This window comes from Pseudophryne corroboree, chromosome 9, assembly GCF_028390025.1.
Source record: "Pseudophryne corroboree isolate aPseCor3 chromosome 9, aPseCor3.hap2, whole genome shotgun sequence".
Classification (NCBI taxonomy): domain Eukaryota; kingdom Metazoa; phylum Chordata; class Amphibia; order Anura; family Myobatrachidae; genus Pseudophryne; species Pseudophryne corroboree.
Window position 1 is genome coordinate 158,132,677 of NC_086452.1, and position 18,520 is coordinate 158,151,196.

General features: G+C 44.6%; 1 protein-coding gene across 4 annotated transcripts in view; it reads right to left on the reverse strand.

Moving 5' to 3' along the window:
- Positions 1 to 207: 207 nt before the first annotated feature.
- RPAP2 (RNA polymerase II associated protein 2) overlaps positions 208 to 18,520 on the reverse strand; it is a 244,484-nt gene continuing 226,171 nt past the window's right edge. For 2 of the 4 annotated variants that reach the window (XM_063939890.1, XM_063939888.1), the window contains one exon: positions 208 to 431. In XM_063939890.1, coding sequence (XP_063795960.1) covers positions 272 to 431 — 160 coding nt within the window. In that variant the 3' untranslated portion in view covers positions 208 to 271. The remainder of the gene's footprint in view (positions 432 to 18,520) is intronic. The other 2 variants (XM_063939889.1, XM_063939887.1) reach the window with 1 other exon arrangement.

Here is an 18,520-nt window from a genome sequence, read left to right on the forward strand (position 1 = left end):
CCGCTGCATACAAAGACGCAGTCGGAATGGTGTTTGCATCCTCCTCTGAACCAGGCCCCATCTACTGATATGTAAAACACACACAAAGGAAAGTGTGCTATCCCTTTCATATGTCTGTACATATTATATATATGCTATGCTTACGAGACACATATTTTTCTTAAATTCACAAAATAAAATACACTAAGTAAAAAAAGTTGACAGATATTTTTTTAAACTGTTTATTTGCGTTACATGATCGGTAGAAACATTATTACTGGTTTATGCAACGTCACATTGTAGATAATGGCAACATATTGCTGGCAAAACTGCTTTTCAGGCATTCGAGGTCCTCACCCTGAAGGTGTAATTCCTGTAAGAGCTTGGCAATGAACTGGGTGTAGAGTGGGCTCTGCTGGGAGTCCTTGTGCAGAGGCATTGTGGGTAGAATCCTGAAATAAAGAGACATTATAGTTAGACTGCTGTACAACTTAGGGCCTAATTCACATCTGATCGCAGTAGCAAATTGATAAGCAGTTGGGCAAAACCATGGGGGTCATTCCGAGTTGTTCGCTCGCAAGCTGCTTTTAGGAGCTTTGCACACGCTAAGCCGCCGCCTACTGGGAGTGAATCTTAGCTTATAAAAATTGCGAACGAAAGATTCGCAATATTGCGAAAATACTTCTCTGTGCAGTTTCTGAGTAGCTCGAAACTTACTCTGCCAGTGCGATCAGTTCAGTGCTTGTCGTTCCTGGTTTGACATCACAAACACACCCAGCGTTCGCCCAGACACTGCCCCGTTTCTCCAGCCACTCCCGCGTTTTTCCCAGAAACGGTAGCGTTTTTTCACACACTCCCATAAAACGGCCAGTTTCCGCCCAGAAACACCCACTTCCTGTCAATCACACTCCGATCACCAGAACGAAGAAAAAACCTCGTAATGCCGTGAGTAAAATACCTAACTGCATAGCAAATTTACTTGGCGCAGTCGCACTGCGGACATTGCGCATGCGCATTAGCGGCTAATCGCTCCGTTGCGAGAAAAAAATAACGAGCGAACAACTTGGAATGACCCCCCATGTGCACTGCAGGTGTGGCAGATATAACATGTGCAGAGAGAGTTAGATTTGGGTGGGTTATATTGTTTCTGTGCAGGGTAAATACTGGCTGCTTTATTTTTGCACTGCAATTTAGATTTCAGTTTGACCACACCACCCAAATCTAACTCTCTCTGCACATGTTATATCTGCCGTGTCGGAGGAAGCAGCAGCAGATCATTGAAGCCGGCACAAGGCGTCTATTTACCTCCTGATGCATTAATATATTATCGCATAGCTGCTGCGTACAAAGGCGCAGCAGCTGTGCCTTAGCATACATATCTGAATCAGGCCCAATATGAGCAAAGGAATTGCAAGTATATAAACTAGAGTTATTAGGGGGATCTAAGCAAAAAATAGTAGCAATATTGTTTTGAAATTTGAAATTACCTATATAGGGACAAATGAGACAAGCTGTATGCTGCCATTTGCAGATTAAGTAATAATATATTCAGACTATAACAAACAATGTAATAGTTTAAGCCTAAAAGAAATAAACAAGTGAAATCTGGGAAAGCCTGGTTTTACATCTCTTCAGTGGCAAATGCAATCTGACTTCACATTCACTTGAAAAACAAGATTTTTTAAAGAACATGATTCTCTCAGCAAGATTTCGGAAATGATTATTTCATCAACTTCACCAACAGCCGGTGGGCACATGAAATATGAATAGAGAGACCTCCGGGGAAGGGGTGGATCAATAACCTCAGAGAACGAATCAGAACTTTGCATTCTATCACAGTGTGAGCGGCTGTAGAAACGTTACAGTACTTTTCAGACACAGCTCACACAGCTCCAAGAACACGTCTATTCCATGGTCAGATACACGCAACTGATTTAGTGATCATATATAGATCATAAACTCTTTCTTTAGTGATATAACTGCAATTTACATGAATTTGAGCAGATTACGAAAACCAATGAATCTTCACTAAAACACTGTACCGAGGGTCATTTTTAAATCCCCACCATGTTATAACTCATCATCCATTGCATCTGATGCTGACCATACTAGCTGTGACACTGGCCAAATGGTCTGACATCGTGGCCGGCAGGAAGAGGACAGCTATGGGCTGTGCGTTTTCACATGACAATATTATTTTGAGTACAGGCTCTCTAAATATATATAGCTAGACTAGACAGTTTATGAGCCATTAAGAATTCTCTGGTTTCTGGTAAATGTGGAATTAAAGCATACCTGTCTACTTATTCCTGAATGCCCAGGAGACTCCCAAAAATCAGGTGGCGCTCCCAGCCACCTGGAAAAATCTCCTGGTGGCAGCCACGACAAACCAAGTGAAGTATATTTTAAATCTGCCCCACCTGCAGCGCAGCTTGGTTTTGCCATGATGCAGTCACTTGCCCTTTTCTGCTTTACTCCCATCTCAGAATCAGGCACAGACAGTGTACCTGTTGGTAGCAATCCTGGCACCACTATGTCCAACTTGTAAAAATGCAAATGAAAGCATTTGTACCCTGATAACAGTATAACTGTAAACATGCTGCTACGTGTAACATCTAGGGACATGGCAAAGGGCCAAGACCTACAGACTTTTCAGCAGCAAAGCCCAAATACCCCTATGGAGGCACTGGTGAAATCAGGGGTTTCTTCGGCTCATGTGCAGGGTCTGCGGTGCACACATGCCCTCAAAGTCAAGAGGGGCTCACACCAGTCACCCTGCACCCATTGACTATACTTTCTTTTTGGCAAGCTCTGCAAAAATCCCCGGGGCCATTGTATAGTTTTATTAGAAATCACAACTCTAATTGAACTGAATAGTAACTTAATAGCACCTTGTACACAGAAATGAATTGCCAAATCACGTATTTAGTCTACAGTATTTAGTGACTGATTTCAGGGTGGGTCCTCTTCACTTTGTGGGCCCCTGGACATTTGACAGTCTAGCCACCCGGTAGTTACGCCACGGCCGCCGCTGTGACTGCCAGTGGGAATCCAGATAGGCATGAGTGAATCTTCTTTATACTGTTCACATTGTTATAGTATGGCTGTGGATATGAGCAGATAGAAATGCAGGTCTTAAGGGCCCTACACACTGCTCGATACCAGTGAAAGATATGAATGATCTCGTTCATTAATGAACAAGATATCTGTCAATGTGGAGGCACCAGCGATGAATGATGCGCAGCCCCGCGCTCGTTAATCGTTGGTGCCCTGTCGCTTGTGCATGCAGGCCAATATGGACGATCTCGTCCATATTTGCATGCACTGCTTTGGAGCCGGGTGACGGGGGGAGTGAGGAAACTTTACTCCCCCGTCACCTCCCCCCCGCCGCCGGGTCGCCCGTCTGCAGTATCGGCGGTCGGGCAGCTCGGCGGCAGGTCGCCCAGTCTGTAGGGCCCATAACACGAATGAGACCATTAGATATTCATAGAGCAGATCTACCATTGGCCTTGCACTAACATATTAGTCTACTTACACACACACAACTTACAGTATATGGCTGTAAGAACAGCCAGTCATTTATTGCAATGTCAATAGTTCAGATAAAGACTTCAGTAAAATAAAAGAGTATTCTGAGATCATTACAATGAAACAATTACCACCACTATTCTTTTGTTTCAAGTCTCTAAATCTATGCTCAGAAATGATGTAATTTTTCATAGCTAGAAGAATAAAAGAACCACAGAATGCAGATAGTTGTGGGTAGCATTAGTGAAAATCCTGCATGATTACAGCTGTAACACTTCAGCAGCCTGCTTCATATAGTCAGGAATATTTAAACGTGCCTAACTTTTACACTTCAAAGGATACTGAAGCAGATGTATTAACCTGGAGAAGGCATAAGGAAGTGATAAACCAGTGATAAATGCAAGGTGATAAAGGCACCAGCCAATCAGCTCCCATATGTAAATGAACAGTTAGGAGCTGATTGGCTGGTGCATTATTACCTTGCACTTAACAGTGCTTTATTACTTCCTTATGTCTTCTACAGGTTAATACATCTACCCCACTGTTCCTACTCTATACCCACCAATGCCTTACTCATGATGATAGCATATGAATGGTGAAACACACTCACTGAAACTTACGCTAGAAGAATGGAATGAACAGATAGAAACATCAATACTTTAGATATTAAAAGACCGAAAAAAAAGATTGTTTGGTTTAGAGATTCAGCCAAATGGGGACTGTGCTTACAAAGTATTTCAGCACTGGGAAAGGGATCAGGATGGGTAGAGAGGAAGTCCTGGGGTGGTAAGATCACAGTGTGGTTAGGTCTGTACACTTGGAGACAAGGATATCAGAATCAAAAAGCGGAGCACATGTAAAGCAGCGTCCCATCACAGTACACCACTGCAGATCATACAAGAGATTACTAACCCCACTGGCACCAAGTACTGACTCCCAGACACATATCTCAGCAATCACTCACACACAAAGAATTGTTGGAAAATGGAAGGAAAAACACGGCTATGAAAATTCTGTTACAAGGATTTCTCAATAAACTGACAGATAATATACATTTGTTGTCACATAATTAATTTAGGGGGTCATTCCGAGTTGATCGCTCGCTAGCTACTTTTAGCAGCCGTGCAAATGCATAGTCGCCGCCCACGGGGGAGTGTATTTTCGATTTGCAAGTGTGCGAACGCCTGTGCAGCCGAGTGGTACAAAAACATTTTGTGCAAAACAAGACCAGCCCTGTAGTTACTTATTCTGTGCGATGATTGCAGTGACGAAGGTCCCAGAATTGACGTCAGATACCCGCCCTGCAAACACCTGGACACGCCTGTGTTTTTCCAAACACTCCCAGAAAACGGTCAGTTGACACCCATAAACGCCCTCTTCCTGTCAATCTCCTTGCGATCGGCTGTGCGAATGGAATCTTCGCTAGATCCAGTGCACAGCAGCGATGCTCTTTGTGCCCGTACGACACGTGTGCGCATTGCGGTCGATATGCATGCACAGTTTTGCCATTTTTTTTACCGGATATCTGCGCTGCGAAAATCAGCAGTGAGCGATCAACTTGGAATGACCCCCTCAATTCCTTGAAAGCCATAAACTGGCCATACACCTAAAGATTGATTGTCCAATCTGGCTGGTTGGAATGCAAATCTGGTGATGTATGAGAGCAAATCACACATGCATATAGGGGGTAAGTCAGACCTGATCGCTAGCTAGTGTTTTTTTACAGCGCTGTGATCAGGTCAGAACTGCGTATGCGTATGCACTGCAATGCGCAGGCGCGTCGCACGGGTACAAAGCGGATAGTTGCTGTGGGATGGGTTTTACTAAGAATCCATTCGCACAGCCGATCACAAAGAGACTGACAGGAAGAAGGCGTTTGTGGGTGGCAACTAACCGTTTTCTGGGAGTGGTTGGAAAAACGCAGGAGTGTCCAAGCGTTTGCAGGGCGGGTGTCTGACATCAATTCCGGTCCCGGACAGGCTGAAGTGATCGCAGCGGCTGAGTAAGTTCTGGGCAACTCAGAAACTGCATAAAGTTTAGTTGTACAGCTCGGCGGCACATGCGTTCGCACACTTGCACAGCTAAAATACACTCCCCAGTAGGCGGCGACTATCTGATCGCAGCGTTGCAAAAACCAGCTAGTGAGCGATCAGGTCTGAATTACCACCATAGTCTGTAGATGCTGACTGCCAGGGCTGGTGACTTATAGCAACAGAGTTTCTGTACATTAACAGGTAGATGTCAGACAGAGGTACAGTATGTCTGGTGTGTCTAAAACCACAATCTTTTTGCTATAGATTCACGAGCCTTCAACCGCTCAGATTACACAATTCTATGATAATAGAATTGCAATGTGTTGTGCGTAGCAATCACTTGTTTGATTTTTTTAATGAAGAATCTAATAATGATTGAATTGTTCAAACTGCAATAATGCGCCTGTACAGAAATGAATAATGTTATAGTCATTAGTAGCTCTTTTATAGAAAACATTTCTAGCACAATGTCATTTGCAGTTCTTTATAAAAAACAATGGGCCTAATTAAGATCTGTTCGCTCGCCAGCGTTTTTCGCTGCCCATCGATCAAATAACTACTGCGCATGTGTATGCACTGCAATGCACAGCCACGCCATATGGTTACAGAGCGGATCGTTGTTGTGCACTGGTTCTAGCGAAGAAACTATTTGCACAGCCGTTCGCAAGGAGAGTGACAGGAAGAGGGCGTTTGTGGGTGGTAACTGACTGTTTTCTGGGAGTGGTTGGAAAAACGCAGGCGTGTCAAAGCGTTTGCAGGGCGGGTGTCTGACGTCAATTCCGGGCTCGAATAGGCTGAAGTGATCGCAGCAGCTGAGTAAGGTCAGAGCTACTCAGATACTGCACAAGCTGTTTTTGTACAGGGCGGCTGCACACGCAATCGCACACTTGCAAAGCTAAAATACACTCCCCTATAGGCGGCGACTATCTGTTCGCAGCGCTGCAAAAAATAGCTAGCGAGCGAACAGATCGGAATTAGGCCCTCTCTTAGCATTTGAGTTTACGTGCACAGTTGCTATAGTTTTGCACTGAAAACATCCACCATAGCCCACAAAAATCTACTGAACTTGACAGGAGTATCGCAATCTACCTTAATATTTCAAGCAATATACTAGTGCCATAAATATCACACAAAAGATTTATTTGCATGATTTTATGTATCTGAGCCATCAAGCAGTTGGTGAATAGTCCAGCAACATATTACAAATAGACTGCAATAAAATATTTATTGCATGTATGTTTGGGTAACAATAACGACTGTCCACCATTCATTTTGGTCCGTTTTTAAAGTAGTATCTTTAAGTTCATCTTACATCTCATTGATTTCTGGTATATGAAGCGATTTAGCTGTCACGGTCTGTTAAACATGTAATACCAAAAAATGGATGATGTACAGTGGCTCTTGTAAATGTGACCCAAGCTTCCATCAAAGGTCCAGCTGTAACCTCTGCAACCAATAGTGGGACTGCGAAGATCATAGAACAATAACCACCCACTTGAAGACTGTGTGCACTATGACACTCAAGCAGTAGTAAGTTACTGTGGTATCCGTTCCCATGGTCTACCATTCATACCGGAACCAGTTACTGTACCTCAACTCAATCTGTGCAATCCAGGAAAAGAGAAATCTGCTGTTCATTCCAAAAAATGGGGGATCATTTTTATTTTTTATTTACTTAAGAATTGCAAGCAGTCTTTAGGCCACAAGATACCCAGCAATTCATACCTCATAATATTTAAAAAAATAAAATAAAAAAGCATGAGAAAATACGTTCCACCCAAGCCTAAAAAGCCCAGCCATACCCATCCTGATATATGAACCCACTAGGATTCCTGAAAATTGTGAAAGTGCCACCACAAACTCTACTATTTGGAGTACTGTGGCAGTTTTTTTTTCTTGTTTATTTTTTTTAGCACCACATTTTTTGTCAGACTACCGCAGTAGATAAAAGGTTTCTTCCTGGATATCCTTAGAACAATCTATTCTTCAAAAGTGCTAGCAAGGGTTTCACATTTGCAAATTAGTCATTTTCTATTTCATTCTATATGCCACACAACAGCAGAAACAGCCTATACGTCACAATAATAGAATATCCTATACGCCACAATAGTAGAATATCCTATACGTCACACAAGACAAACATCCTATACGTCACACAAGACAAACATCCTATGCGTCACACAAGACAAACATCCTATGCGTCACACAAGACAAACATCCTATACGTCACACAAGACAAACATCCTATACGTCACACAAGACAAACGTCTATACGCCACACAAGACAAACGTCTATACGCCACACAAGACAAACATCCTATCCGCCACACAAGACAAACATCCTATCCGCCACACAAGACAAACATCCTACACGCCACACAAGACAAACATCCTATCCACCACACAAGACAAACATCCTACACGCCACACAAGACAAACATCCTACACGCCACACAAGACAAACATCCTACACGCCACACAAGACAAACATCCTATATGCCACCATAGCAGAATATCCTTTATGTCACACAACGGAAACATCCTATATGCCACACAAAAACCTCAGAAACAGCCTACACGTCACAACAGCAGAATATCCTATACACAACTACAAAAGAAACATCCTATATGCCCCACAAGAGAAACATCCTATACGCCACAATAGCAGAATATCCTATACGTCACACAACAAACGGAAACATCATATATGTCACACACCAAGAGAAACATCAATACGTCACACATCAACAGAAACATCCCATACACCACACACTAACAGAAACATCCTATAAGCCACACACCAACAGAAACATCCTATAAGCCACACACCAACAGAACCATCCTATACGCAACACACCAACAGAAACATTCTATAAGCCACACACCAACAGAAACATGTTATACGCCACACACCAACAGAAACATGTTATATGCCACACACCAACAGAAACATGTTATACGCCACCACCAACAGAATCATCCTATACACCACACATCAACAGAAACATCCTACTGTACACTTCACACACCAACAGAAACATCCTGTATGCCACACACCAACCGAAACATCCTATGGGCGGCATTCAATTCTTTCCGCCCCCTTCCACACTTGTTCTGTTTCTGCTGATGGGTGTGGTATCATAATTTCAGCTTGCAAGCCCTGGGGTAGCGAGGTGCCCAACCACTTTACGCAGCTAAACCAGATTACTATGTGCGCAATATGTGCGATAACGGGGATCACGTTAGAAAGGAGATTGGGTGTGATATATCATTTGAATACTGCCCTATATGTGCCACACACCAACAGAAACTATGCCACACACCAACAGAAACATCCTATATATGCCACACACCAACAGAAACATACTATGGGGTATATTCAATTGCAGTCGAAAGCTGGTGCCTGTTGGAAAGATGGCAATTTTCTACTTTTTTAGGTCGGAAGGGGTTCTGACCTATTCAATAGACCCCAGAATTATCCAACAAGTCGGGAATTCCGACTTGTTGGAATGCACGTGGGTCGGCCGAATAGCCGCCGATCCGCGTGCATCTGAAGGAAACGAGGCCAAATCAGAGAGGTTTTGGCCCCTTTTCCGTCGATCTCAATGCGACTTTTAAAGAAGTCGGAGTGACACTTTCGTGACCGGGCCAAACCTGTCTGGTTTGGCCCGGCAGCTATTGGGAGCTGAGAGGAGGAGACTAGGGAGACCAGCGGCTACAGCAGCGTAGCAGGAGGATGGGGCACCGCTACCGCTCACGGCAGCGTCCACCCGGCTCCAGCAAGCGAGATCCCGCTTGCTGGAGCCGGGTAGACGCTGCCGTGAAGTCTGGCGGCGGTGCCTCATCCTCCTGCTATGCTGCTGTTACCGCTGGGTTCCTGCTCTCAGTCTCCCCGCTGCCCTCCCAGTCTCCTCCTCTCAGCTCCCTCATCTCCTCAATCCGACTTTTTTAAAAGTCGGATTGAGATTGTTGGAAACGGCCAAATCCTGTCAGATTTGGCCGTTCATTGAAAAGGTCCTGTCAGAATCAGAATCAGCTTTATTGGCCAGGTATACTTGCATATACTAAGAATCTGATTTCGGTTTACAGTGCAGCAGTCAGGGGGGAACACGTAGACAAGGGGGGGGGATATATGTAGTATACAGCTTAAGTAAAAGTACACAGTGTTCGTTACAAATCAGAAGATAGGAGTAGAGCGACTGGACAGTCAACCTGGCTGTTTCTTAGAAGTTCAGCAGGTGGACTGCTTGAGGAAAGAAGCTTTTAAGGCTTCTATTGGTTCTGGTGGGAATGGACCTGTATCTTTTTCCTGATGGCAGCAGGCTGAGCTCGCCATAGCCCGGGTGAGGCGGATCATTGATTATCCGGGTCACCCGTTTTTTTTTGGCTCTGGACTGGAACAGGTCGTGGACAGGCGGGAGGTCAACTCAGATGATCTTCTCAGCAGACCTTACCACTCTTTGGAGCCTCTCTCTCTCTCACTGGCGGAGCTATACCAGACGATAATCAAGGAGCACGGAACAAATTCTACAATTGCAGAGTAGAAGAGGAGCAGGAGATTCTGTGGGATGTTAAACTTAAGTTGCCTTAGGAAGAACAGCCTCTGCTGCGCCTTTCCGATCGTGGTATCTGCATTTGGTCCCCACTTGAGGTCTTTAGAGATCATGGCCCCCAGGAATTTGAAGGAGTCCACTTGCGACACCACACTATCGGTGTGGTGTCGCAAGTGGACTCCTGTGCAGGAGTCCACTTGCGACACCACTATAGTGTGCGACACCACACTATAGTGGGGGTGCTTCAGCTGGGTTCTTCCTAAAATCTACTACCATCTCCACAGTTTTAAGTGGGTTGAGCTCTAGGTTGTTATAGCTACACCACCGGGCCAACCGATCCACTTCTCGTCTGTAGTCCGATTCGTCCCCTTCTTTTATGAGGTCGATGACGGTGGTGTCATCTGCGAATTTAATGATTTTAACCGACTAGGACTCAGAGGAACAGTCATTAGAGAACAGAGAGAAGAGCAGGGGTGAGAGGACACAGCCCTGGGTTGCCCCGGTACTGATGGACCGAGCTTGGAAGGGGAATCCCTGCCCGCTTTGACCACCTGTATTCTGTTGATCAGGAAGTCCACGAACCAGGAACAGGTTGCTTCCGAGACCACTTGGCGGAGTAGTTTGTGGTAGAGAATGCTGGGGGGGGGGGGGGGGGGGGGGGAGATAGTATTGAAGGCCAAGCTGAAGTCTACAAACAGGATCCTCGTGTAGGTTCCGGGCGTGTCCAGATTCCGCAGGATGTTGTGCAGCTTCTGGACATGTCCGGAACCTTCGTGAGGATCCTGTTTGATTCCAACAAATGCATATAGGAGTTTTAACCGTATTCAGTCGCACAGCAAAAGAAAACAACAGCAATAGTTTACAGACTCCTATGCATCAAGCACTTATCCAACTATTTGTACTCAAAGGTAGATAGAGACTTAGGGGTATATGCAATTGCGGTCGAATTCCCGAAAATGTCGAAAAACTGGACATTTTCGCCCCCCCAAAAAAAATTGACAATGCAATTCAGTACTTTTCGTCAAAAAAACGGCCATTCCAAATTCGACTTTTTGAAATTCGACATTTGTCAAATTCGACATTTCTGCAATGGTACAAATGCGGCATTTCGACAAAAGTATATTCAATTGAAGATTGTAAATTCGACAACAGTGCTTTTAGACAGTAAATTCGTCATTTTCAATCCGCCACACTTTGCTGGTGGAATCTAATAAAAAATTTTAAAAACATGTTTTTTTTTTGTGTTTTTTTTTTATTGGTAATAGCATATCTATTTATATTAGAAGGGATTAGGTACTTGGTTTTTCTATTTAGGAGGCACAAGTATTATTTATATATTTTTAAATATATATATATATATATAATTTTTTTTTAATGGAATGGGGTAAAAATCAGAAAAAAAAAATGCGTGGGGTCCCCCCTCCTAAGCATAACCAGCCTCGGGCTCTTTGAGCTGGTCCTGGTTGCCAAAATACGGGGAAAAAAATGACAGGGGATCCCCCGTATTTTAACAACCAGCACCGGGCTCTCTGCCTGGTCCTGGTGCAAAAAATACGGGGGACAAAAAGAGTAGGGGTCCCCCGTATTTTTTGTACCAGCACCGGGCTCCACTAGCTGGACAGATAATGCCACAGCCGGGGGTCACATTTATATAGCGCCCTGCGGCCGTGGCATTAAATACCAAACTAGTCACCCCTGGCCGGGGTACCCTGGAGGAGTGGGGACCCCTTCAATCAAGGGGTACCCCCCCAGCCACCCAAGGGCCAGGGGTGAAGCCCGAGGCTGTCCCCCCCCATCCAAGGGCTGCGGATGGGGGGCTGATAGCCTTGTTGAAAATGTAAGAATATTGTTTTTTGCAGAAGAACTACAAGTCCCAGCAAGCCTCCCTTGCAAGCCGGTACTTTGAGAACCACAAGTACCAGCATGCGGGGGGAAACGGGCCCGCTGGTACCTGTAGTTCTACTGCAAAAAAAATACCCAAATAAAAACAGGACACAGACACTGTGAAAGTATAACTTTATTACATACATGCCGACACACATACTTACCTATGTTGACACGCCGACTCTGGCCACATCTCCAATGTCGACGTCCGGGGTACCTGAAAATAAAATCATACTCACCTGATCCAGTGTCCAGTTCTTTCTTTGTAATCCACATTACTTGGCAAAACAAAAAAACGCATTTACCCGAACCAGACGGACTGAAAGGGGTCCCATGTTTACACATGGGACCCCTTTCCCCGAATGCAGAGACCCCCCGTGACTCCTGTCACAGAAGGTCCCTTCAGCCAATCAGGAAGCGCCATTTCGTGGCACTCTCCTGATTGGCTTTGCGCGTCTGAGCTGGCAGACAGCGCATCGCACAGCTCCCTCCATTAGTTTCAATGGTGGGAAGTTTGCGGTCAGCGGTGGGGTTACCCGCGGTTAGCCGCTGACCGCGGGTGACCTCACCGCTGACCGCAAAGTTCCCACCATTGAAGATAATGGAGGGGGCTGTGCGATGCGCGTCTGACAGCTCCGACGCGCATACAGCCAATCAGGAGAGTGCCACGAAATGGCGCTTCCTGATTGGCTGAAGGGACCTTCTGTGATAGGAGTCACGGAGGGGTCTCTGCATTCGGGGAAAGGGGTCCCATGTGTAAACATGGGACCCCTTTCAGTCCGTCTGGTTCGGGTAAATGCGTTTTTTTGTTTTGCCAAGTACGTGGATTATAATAAAAGAACTGGACACTGGATCAGGTGAGTATAATTTTATTTTCAGGTACCCCGGACGTCGACATTGGAGACGTGGCCAGAGTCGGCGTGTCAACATAGGTAAGTTTGTGTGTCGGCATGTGTGAAATAAAGTTGTATTTTCACGGTGTGCGTGTCCTGTTTTTATTTGGGTATTTTTTTGCAGTAGAACTACAGGTACCAGCGGGCCCGTTTCCCCCCGCATGCTGGTACTTGTGGTTCTCCAAGTACCGGCTTGCAAGGGAGGCTTGCTGGGACTTGTAGTTCTTCTGCAAAAACCAATATTCTTACATTTTCAACAAGGCTATCAGCCCCCCATCCGCAGCCCTTGGATGGGGGGGGGGGGGGGGGAAGACAGCCTCGGGCTTCACCCCTGGCACTTGGGTGGCTGGGGGGGGGGACCCATTGATTGAAGGGGTCCCCACTCCTCCAGGGTACCCCGGCCAGGGGTGACTAGTTGGGTATTTAATGCCACGGCCGCAGGGCGCTGTATAAAAGTGACCCCCGGCTGTGGCATTACCTGTCCAGCTAGTGGAGCCCGGTGCTGGTACAAAAAATACGGGGGACCCCTACTCTTTTTGTCCCCCGTATTTTTTGCACCAGGACCAGGCGCAGAGCCCGATGCTGGTTGTTAAAATACGGGGGATCCCCTGTCATTTTTTCCCCGTATTTTGGCAACCAGGACCGGCTCAAAGAGCCAGAGGCTGGTTATGCTTAGGAGGGGGGACCCCACGCAATTTTTTTCCGGGTTTTTTACCGTTTTTTTAAACATTTTTAAAAATCTAATCAAAATCCGTCAAATCGGCCGTTTTTCGACAGCGGGACTGTCAAATTCGTTTTTTTATTGAATATGTCGAATTCCGGTACCCACCTGCCGGATTCGACGGTCGAATTGTGTCGAATTTAAAAATGGGTGAAAAAGTGCCGCAATTCGCCCGGAATTGCATATACCCCTTAGTGCTTTATTACCCGGCTCAGGCGAGTGGGATACAGGGAGACTTCACCCCGCTTCCAGGATCGATCAATACGTTAGCGAACGCTGAGTGGATCCAGACGCTAATAGTGTACACACTCGCCCCATGAACCTACAGTGAACACAGACGCCCAAGTGAACACTGACGCACCAATCACACAGCCGCCTATGCTGCGACTGGGTCCTTTTAGATACACAGCATCCCAGACGGAAGCGGGAACACAGTTCATGGTGGGAGACTCGGAGGAAACTGGTCATGAAACAGGGGAGAGACGACCAAGGGAGAATCTGACTCCCCACTGCTGAAAATCAACCCTAGGGATCGCGGCCACAGCCTGGTAACGTCGGCTGGACTTGCTAGTACATCCTGCAAAGACGCCTGACGAAACAGCACTGTACATGTGGGTAAGCGTTGTCGTGACCCGGCTGGGAGTTGTTGGAGAGACTCTTTCTAAAGGTACGTATAAGACGCTTTTTAGACAAAATCGCTCAAAAAAAATAGTAAGACTATAAAAATAAAATAAAAAAGCTTATGGCTGCTAAAAACCAGCAGCCCATTGACCATGGTCTGGCTCCTGCCGCACCAAACAAAAAACTGATTTGCCTGAGCCAGGAGGCGGGGATATATGGTCGGGCCCGTTGCATCCTGGGAGGTCGAAAGCTTTGACCGATTGGTGCAAATCCGCTGTCGCGACATCATATCCCAATATTATCCTGTGGATAACCTGTGGACCCTGCTGGAGAAACATACTACATGTATATATGCCACACAACACAAACATACTATATATGCCACACAAAAACAGAAACATACTATCGGACTTAATCCCCTGCTGTATTGTTCTCTGTATTGTATTGCAGCTGAGAACAATAGATGAAGGGTTTATGCTAATAAGTCATGTTGTGCCTAGGCGCAGAAAACTAGTCAAGATAACCGTGGACCCATCTGTATATGCCACACAACAGAAACATACTATATATGCCACACGGTTCCAGTATGAATGGTTGACAGTCATTAGGTCGACCACTATTGGTCGACATTGACAAGGTTGACATGGATAAAAGGTCGACGTGTGATAAGGTCGACACGGATATTTGAACTGTTTTTGGGGTCATTTTTTCCGTAACATAACCAGGAACTCCAATTAGTGTTCTGCATCCCATTGCATGGCTCACTTCGCTGCGCTCGGCACAGGTTACTATTACCAATCGTAGTCCTCGTGTGATGATAAAGTATGAAAAAATAAAAAAATCTTTTTTTGTTTTGTTAAAAAGCCATGTCTACCTTTTCATGTGTCGACCATTTGTCAATGTTGACCATGTCAATGTCGACAAATAGTGGTCGACCTTAACATTGTCGACCATCTGAACGGATACCATGCCACACAACAGAAACCTCCATATACTCCACACAACAGAAACATCCTATACGCGACACAACAGAAATCTCCATAAACGGCACACAACAAAAGAAATGTTTTAAAAGTAGTTTTTTTTTTAAACATGCAGATAATAATTTTATATTTCTAAATGTTAATCAGGTTATTTTAATAAGCCACTTCTAGTAAATACCCTCTGCAGCCCCCCAATTCATCACTCTGCCTCGGTACAGGATTACCCTTTGTGTGAAAACGAGCATTGAGATATAGTGATGATTCAACAAATATGTTCAGAGATATAATGCAACTTTGGACACTGGGATCAACCATAGAGTTAATGATTCAGTACAAGAATGTAAAACGACAGACATGAAGAAACCACCACGGCAGGTGGAACAAATGTGTATTTTCCAAGGAAATCACAGTATTTGGTGCACAGCAGAGAGGCTGGTAGCATATGGCAGATGCGGGATTGCCTCAGTTGTAGGAAGTTAAACTGCTTTTTACAGAAAAACATGGTAGCTGCACATCTGTCCCGCATGACTAAATTCCTATTTCAACAGTTTAAACACCCTCAGGTTACAGAAAGATTTTCAAAGTCTTAGCCTGGACAAGTCACATAAACCATACAAATTATGCTAAAATGTAAAATGTACCATATGCAATTTACAATGATTTCTGTCCATGATCAAATCAACAATTAGTGACAAATTATCACTCTCATTCACAGGTAATCAAACAGATGCTATTCAAAGAGACAAGTTATCACAGGATTGGGAGAAATGAACACGGAAGGTTATAAAATTTGGCCATTGGGGGGGGCCTATAATCCAGACAGCAATTTATTTGAGGCACAGGGCAGCTGTCACGATCCTGACTTACGTCTGCCATTAGTCCTGCAAGTTCAGTGTTTCCTGCTCACTGGGTTTTTTAGCCCATTTAGCCAGTTCCAAGTGTACCCTGTGTTGCTGTTTTCATGCATAGAAAGTCTCCCAGCATACATATTATTGTAGTCTGAGTTCCTAGCAGCTGATTAGCCACTTGTGTGAGCTCTCCTGTGTGTGTAATTTGCAAAGTGGTAAATTCAAAGTACACAAGGCTGTGGTAGAAGTGCTGGAGTACAGGCAATGGCAGAGATCTGGGGATCCTCATGGAAGCGCTAATCAGAGAGAACCAGTGAATGAGAAGGGATTATCTGAAAGTGGACAACTCCTTTAAAACTGGCTACAGACTGCACAAGAGTGCAGCTAACCAGCCAAGGGGGACTGCCTGAGAATTGGTGTACCTTTATACACTGCATGCAGAGGATCTCCATTCACAGCCTGAAGTTGGCGGTACAGCGGCCAGGTGGATCAGACAGGTATGAAAACCAAACCGAACCATCCAGATAATTTTCAGCTGTTCTCAGGCTGTGAATGATCATCGTTCAGTATCATACACTGAACAATACTTGTTCAAACTTCAAAGCAGTTGTTTGGTCGTCTGGTTTGCACTATAATCGTGCAGTGTATGGCCATCTTAAATTGTAATAGATCATGGAGTAATATTAAGGGGTCTATTTACTAAGCCTTGGATGGAGATAAAGTACCAGCCAATCGGCTCCCAACTGCCATGTCACAGGCTGTGTTTGAAAAATGACAGTTAGGAGCCGATTGGCTGGTACTTTATATCCAGAGATTTTATCTCCATCCAATGCTTAGTATATAGACCCCTAAAGGGGGGTACACACGTTGCTATGTTCAGCTAATTTCTAAGCAATCTGACTAGATTGCTTAGAAATTAGCTAAACATCGTTCCGTAGGTAGGGGTGCCGGAAACATTGATGCGCAGTCCCGCGCATCGCTATCGCATGATGCAAGATTGGCCTGCATTCAGGCACAAGCTAGCAGGTCGCTCATTTCACCGCTGGGTGAAAAGAGCGCCCCCCCGTGTGCCCCCCCTCGCTCAGCACACTGCGCTGGTCTGAGCAGGGGGAGAGATGTGTGCTGAGCAGTCTCTGCTAGACTGCTCAGCACACATCTCTGGGGAAATCTCCCCGTCAGGTCGGCCCTTCTGTCACATAAGCACAGTTGCTTCTATAAGCCCACTACACATTTTATCTGAGCTACATTAAATAATTTCTATAGTAGTCTGTATATAAAGATGCTTTTCTGAACACTTCCACATTTTTTTCTTTACTTTTACGCTCAAGCAACTAAACCAGCAGCAAAAATGCAGTTCATGCTTCTACAGAACCTAATTATACAACTGCACATATTGCATACTAACCAAACAAGAAAAGGCAAATACATAAATATTACTACAAATATTTATGATCTCCATGTTAAGGTGGGTACACACTGGTAGATATATCTGCCGATCAATTGATCGGCAGATATATCTATGGACGGATCGGGCAGTGTGTTGAGCATACACACTGCCTGATCCGTCGGGGACTGACGTCATGAACTGGGCGGGCGTGTACACACGCCCGCCCAGTTCAGCTGTTAATCAGCGCCGCCTGCTGCAGCATGTGTACGTACACACACAGCGATGCGCCAATATATCGGTAGATATATTGCCCGTCGGTTGTGCTGAGGGACCGACGCGATATGTCTGTGAACGACGGAGTTCACAGACGTATCGGCCGTACACACTGGCCGACGGACCCGCGATATATCGGCCGTTTAAGAGAACGGACGACATATCGGCCAGTGTGTACCCACCTTTAACCAAATGCAATGCTTTATTTATAAATTCTTATCTAATGATAGCAGTTTGTAAACAGCTGCACACCATCATTTGCATAACGAATAATTTGTTTAAATAGATAGAGAATTGTGACCTCAAAGATAAGATGAATTAAAGGAGTTCAAAGTAAATAGAAACATGCTTATTTTTGCACACACAATTATACATTTTAAATTAAATAATCAAGTGTGAGTTTCATTTTATTTTATTTCCAATTTGATATATAATGAAAGTGTTTGATTACATTATGGAAATATTAATCATTTGATTACATTTTTCCCTCACTATGATTTATAATGCAAAATTATTACAGCTAATTGAATCACCCCCCCCCCCCCATTTATCACTCTGCAAGGCTTGATACATCTCCCTAAAGTGATATTCGATTTTTCATTTTTTGTGTTCTAATTTGGTTATAGAGCCTATGATATTTTATTTGTGAATTTTTGGTGTTGATTGGTCATTTTATTTTGGTTCTGATTTTACAAGCGTTTCATCATATATTAAAGTTCTCACATTATTTAGGAGTTTGAGATTGAAGAATCCAATGTAACCTTATTAAATTTTATTTTTCATCCATATAACCTAGTTATTGTTGCACCGATTACCT